At 38.7% G+C, this 5854-nt stretch overlaps 1 protein-coding gene across 1 annotated transcript; it reads right to left on the bottom strand.

Moving 5' to 3' along the window:
• Positions 1–1776: 1776 nt before the first annotated feature.
• LOC308400188 (myelin-oligodendrocyte glycoprotein-like) lies at positions 1777–4520 on the bottom strand (the record flags this gene model as incomplete). Its single annotated transcript, XM_080887717.1, has 5 exons — positions 1777–1897; positions 1992–2107; positions 2520–2594; positions 2759–3136; positions 4490–4520. The coding sequence occupies 5 exons, from the start codon at positions 4518–4520 to the stop codon at positions 1874–1876; spliced, it is 624 nt and encodes a 207-aa protein (XP_080743843.1). The 3' UTR covers positions 1777–1873.
• Positions 4521–5854: the final 1334 nt, after the last annotated feature.

The following is a 5854-nucleotide window of genomic DNA, read 5'->3' as shown; positions in this document are numbered from 1 at the left end:
GTTGCAAAGGGACTTGCATGTGAGCAACCACCGTGTGCAGGAGAAAGCAGCTTTTATGAGATTAAAAATAAAAATAATAATAAGATATATAATTTATGACTACATATTTTATAATAAATAGACAAAAGACCCAGGTGTGGCATTTTAAAAACCAGCGCAGCAGCACAGCAAGCTAGAATGAGGCCAGTGAGGTTTGGAGGTGACCACTCTTACAGCCTTTGAGAAGAAGCTGTGCATAGTCCTGCCTCAGGGGGGAGGTCGAAGAGTTTCTGGGTTGGGTGTGTGGGGTTAATCGTGATACAGGTTGGACTGCTCCTGCACCTGCTGACGTAAATGCCAGACAATAGACAATAAAGAACAATGGAAATCAAATCTCATCTTTAAACAAAATATCAGTAACAGTCGAGCTGTAGATTTAAATTTCATGAAAAGTGAGAACTCAGCTGTTTGTGAGCTTTCATGCCAAATCAAGTCTAATATAAATCCTGATAAATGTGTTTTTGTAATATCTTTATACTTTGGTACAGACATATATTATAGCAAAAAGCAGCCTCTGCTGTACTGTCCTTAAACAAAATATTCTAAAAACCCCCACTGTAAAATAATCCTGACCTCAAAACAAAAAGCACCATGACTGATGTGTTTGCCACTGTGCTCAGTGACGTCTCTGACGTTAATAACAACACAGCTGAACTCCTCCACAGATCATCGCTGCTAAGGATGAGAAGAGGACTTTAAAGTTCACACAATGAACAAGTTCTTCCTTATAAAGAAAATTTAACTTTGATGACATCCAAATCCTTAAAACTGAAACCAAAATGATGTACTTCAGACAATAATCAGTGTGTCTGTGTGTGGCAATTATGAACTTTCATAATTACAAAACAAACATTTGGAAAAACACCTGCAGCTCCAGGCTGTGGTTAGAAAAAATACCTAGTGTCCAAACATGTTTACATCCTAGCTGCTGTAGTCACTTCAAGGCAAAAGGTGTTGGAAATCTTAGCTCTCTTTAGAATACATGCAGACTGCTAGATGTGGTACAGTTCTTAAACAGGCTGACTTCTTATTATCTAAACCAGTTTGGTCCTCAGGTTTTAGTCTGAATATGTATGGGTTAAAACAGAGAAAGACAACCATTCTTGCCTATGGGCAGCTTAAAATCACCATTTAACCTAAACCCACTGACTTCATGTCTTTGGACTGTGGGAGGAAGCTGGAGTACCCAGAGAGAATCCGCATAGACATGGGAAGAACATGCAAACCTCACAAAGACCCAGGCCAGATGAGGAATTCAAAACCAGGAGTTTCCTGCTGTGAGGAAACAGTACTAACCCCCATGTGTGCAGTTAAATTAAGAATAAAAAGTATTAAATATTTAGTGAATTTAAGACAAGTTGTTATTTACAGGTTGTGCAAAACTTGTGCAATGAGCATTTAAGTGGCATTTTTGAAGTGGCAGTGTGTAGAGTCCTGTAATTGTAATGAGTGTGTAATGGTGTGTATAGAATGTCAGCAGTTCAAAAGTCTGATGGCTTGCGTGTAAAAATTGTCTCTGTATCTGGTAGTGCGGGTCTGGATGGTCCTGAACCACCTGCTGGATGGCAGGAGTGTGAAAAGTCTGTGGCTGGGATAAGAGAGGATCCGCTGCGTCTTCCTCATGCAACGGCTGGTAGTTCAGTCCTGGTGATGCGCTGTGCTGATCTCGCCACCCTCAGCAGAGCTTTGCTGACAGCTAGGTCATAAAGCTAGGTCTCAATCCCTAGCTATTAAAAGGGAAAGTTTTACACCTAATCTTAAAAATAGAGAGGGTATCCGTCTCCTGAATCCCAACTGGGAGTTTGGGAGCAAGGCACGTCCATGAGCAAGGCACCTAGTTAGGAGGTCCTTTCTCGACCTGGAGTAAAGAATGAAAAAAACATTTTTTTTAACAACAATGTCCTTTCATTTCCATCCTTCAATCATGAGATAAATGCATAAGATCAACATACTTCTGTTTTTTTACACTTTGACTCCATGAACCAGCCTCCTGCGACTGCGACACAGAGCAGCATAAAAACACAGAAAACCACAAGTGGGATCAGTCGGCTCCGACGGGTCATACCACCTGCCAGGAAAAACCAAACAGAGATGAGATCTACTGTAGGACACAACATGACATGTCGCATTTATTAAACTATCAAGCACAGACGTTACCTGAAGTTACATAACAGTGAAATGAAGTTAGAATTACTGAGTCCCAGAATTCTCAGGGCAGCAAACATGACTTTGTCAAAAACCACAGGAGAATAACTGATACATTTACTGCTTCACAGAAATAAATAAAGAGATCTGCAGAGCTGCTCCCAGGATATTACACTACACTTCCTGCATCTACTTCAAAGTAAAGCAGCGCACGTTAAACATTTTGAGGACTACACAGAGAGGCTGCCATCAGTGAGAGAAAACTGCATCATAAAGGTGATTTAGATCCATTTCAAGACTTTTTAATTGTCTTGATTTGTTCCTCATGTTCTCACCTTTACTGTGAAACTCGTCCTCAGGAGTTTGGAGAGTTTCAGGATGCAGTGGCGTCTCTGTTGTCATAGTTTCAGCTGAATATAAGATTGTAAGAACATTTAATTATTTACAATAAAATAATATCCAGAAGTCTTTAAGGAGCAACACCAAAATAAGTTGTTGGTAAAATAACCCAAGCACACCAGTCTTTAAGGCAAGTTTGAAACAAAACAACAAAAATCTTTTCAGTCTGACTCACCAACAATCAGATGAACAATTGAAGACTGTGTTTGACTCTTTAACTTTGGGATGAAACATTTGTATCTTCCTTCATCTTCTTGTGTCACATTAGTGATTCTTAGTGAGATGTTTCCTTCTCTCAGGCCGTCTGTGAACAACGCCGTCCTCCTGACGTACGATGGGATCTTCATGTCGGGGACCTCTCGGGCGTCTCTGTAAAGATGAACATATTCCACTCGACTCAGACGGTCGTTGGGGTCAGGACGACGATCGGGCCTCGACCACTCCACCGTCAACCTCGCCACATTAAACTTTGGCTCCACGCGACACGGCAGGATGACATCATCACCTGGAGCGGCCAGGATAGGCTGAAGTGATCCGACCACATGATAGTGACCTGAGGAGAAATAAATACACACATCCTGCTGAAAACCAAGTCTGACGTTTTCAAAAATGTCTTCCTTTCTCATCAAACACTTCCAAGTGCAATAAAAAATGTTAATGTTAACTTTTTAGCAACTCTACACCTGTGTCCAATGTTCCCTCTAATTTTTCATGTGTCTGAGCGAACACACAAACTCCCTGAGCGATCTCGTGGACCACTGTGAGCAACAGCAGACATGTGCACTGTGGTCACGCCAGCATTGAATCCATCCAAGTTACATGGTTTATTAAAAATAATCAAATTACAGCGTTTACATTTATGTTAGACTACTTTTAATTAACTGCTTTAGCCCACTTACAATGAAAATTTAAAAAAAATCATTGAAATTGTTCATGACCTGTGTAGTATGTTAACACTATTGGAAGTAAAAATAACTTGAACTCCAATTTTGAAAACACAACTTTTTTTTTTATATATAAAGCTCTGACTTGTATTATGAGTCTGTGGTCTGGGAGAGAGTCCTGTAACTCTCTCCAAAAAATGCAGCCAAGGCGTTTTTTAAATAAACATTTCAAACTATTTACAGAACAATCAGCTGTTCTGCATCAAATCTGATGCCACACAAATTATTTGTGCCACTCCAAAAAATAATTTCTGTCCACTATGAGATAAAGGAGAACAACAGCCTGATACCTGCAGGCCTGACAACAGGAGATGTATCACTCCTGTAACACCTGTAACATTCAGCAGTCGCCTCATTGTTCTGACACACACAACAAAACTACTGACTACACTACACACTAACTACACAAGATTTGCACTAAACGTCGCAAATCTCTCACATCTCAAAACACCGCCATCACTCCTAAAACTTCCCTCTTTCCTAAACATCTAAATGCCATGTTGCCATATCATTCATTTTTTGATTGGTCGACATGGTACAGTTTTTGACAAATAGGAAAAGCTGGGGTTTTTTTGGTATTTTTTTTGCTCACAGGCGGAGAGTGCTTTCGAGCGTTTTTCTTATAAAACCTTATAAACCTTATTCCTTATAAAACGTCGTTTTTACAGTTTCTTCCCACAGTAAACATAAACAACGACAGTATTCAGGAAGAAAACCAAACATTGCAGATATTTTTATCATAACTCTGGTTTTATGTGGTCTATCAACACAATTTAAAAACTGGTATAACGTCCACACTTTTTCCGTCAATTGTTACTCTCAAGTGTAAACACGGTGACAGCGCATCAGAAGCACGGCCAAAAAAAAGATGATTAACGTGAATTAAAGCTTAAACAAATCTAAAGATATGAAGTAACTAGTATTTCACAATTATTACTTTTTTAATTGCAGTGAAATCTTACCTTCAATAGACTTGAGAGCAAAACGCAGCATAAAGCTGAGAGAGACACACTGAACCTAAACTCTGCTACATCCATCTACAGTGAGAGGGAGGCAGAAACTGTCTCATGGCAGCTGATAAATGCTGAAAAAGTGCAGCTCTAACAGTGTTAAACATGCATCTCAGTAAAAAGTGCAACATGGACAGGTTTGGGTCTCTGAAATCAGCACAGCTTTAATTTTAGAACCAAAGCCTGTTTTTAAAATAGACCCATAGCTCCACACAGCTGTGGGGCAGGCTTCAGGTCTTTACATCGTATTCTTGCATTGAATGTAAGTTACATTATTCTAAAAGTAAAATAATAATGGTAAATAACACAAAAGAGCACCTGTAACTTCAAAAACAGTGATTAAGAAGATTAAGACGAGCAAAATCAAATCACTGACAGAAAGATTCCTCTGTTTGCAAAGCATGTGGAGAGCAAAGTGGATCCTGACTGTCACCGTTTACACGTCAGCTAACAAAAAGGAATCAGTTGCATGCACTTTATCCTTGTTTATAACCTGAATGTTTTGTGCTCTTCCTTCTTTATTTACATGTTCCAGTTCATGTATTATAGCTTAGTGGCTCATTTACAACATGCACTGAAAGCTAGCTTGGCTCAGGCTGTAAACACTGTGGAAATGTAGCTTTGGTTAATGCTACACGTGTCTCTGTACAAGCAAGCATTAATAAAATGAATCATTTTCACAGCTAATTATCACCAGAATCCCAGAGTAACTGATCATTTCAGAAAGTTTCTATTTGGCTGTTTAGCTACAGGTTTAAAAATAAATAAATTAAGTTAGTAAAAATCTTTAAACTGACACAGAAACTAGAAATTTCTATAGTGAAAGGCTCAAACCTGACTAATAGATTCAGCTCAGTTATTTATGATTTAAACATCTGTTTTATTTCCGAACACAATATATATAGACCTATAAACTAAAAGAAATAGCTAAACTCTGACAGCATAATAATTAAAAAATGAGCTCCCTTTCTAAACCCCCAACATAACTTTACACAGAAGAGTAAGGCACAATTTTTGGTGCAGTATTTTTAGACTAATTTACACTTGAATACAGCGTCTGCTTTTATTTACAGTGTGAAACATCTGCAACATCAGCCAGTATAACAGACTGCTGCTACATCATCACTGAGTTTGCCACTGTTTTTAAATACTCCCATTAAATTATATTTGTAACTAAAGCAAGTTTAATAATTTGCATCATTGACAGACGTTCAAGGTGCATCGGAAACAAAAATACGACTAACATGAATTAAAGCTTAAACAAAACTGGACTCATATGGCAGAGAAATCTTACCTTCAACAGGTGAGAGAGCGAAA

The sequence above is a fragment of the Rhamphochromis sp. 'chilingali' genome (genome assembly GCF_963969265.1).
Source record: "Rhamphochromis sp. 'chilingali' genome assembly, chromosome: 1".
NCBI classification, from domain to species: domain Eukaryota; kingdom Metazoa; phylum Chordata; class Actinopteri; order Cichliformes; family Cichlidae; genus Rhamphochromis; species Rhamphochromis sp. 'chilingali'.
Note: the sequence above shows the minus strand (reverse complement) of the source record. Positions and strands in the feature narration are given on the sequence as shown.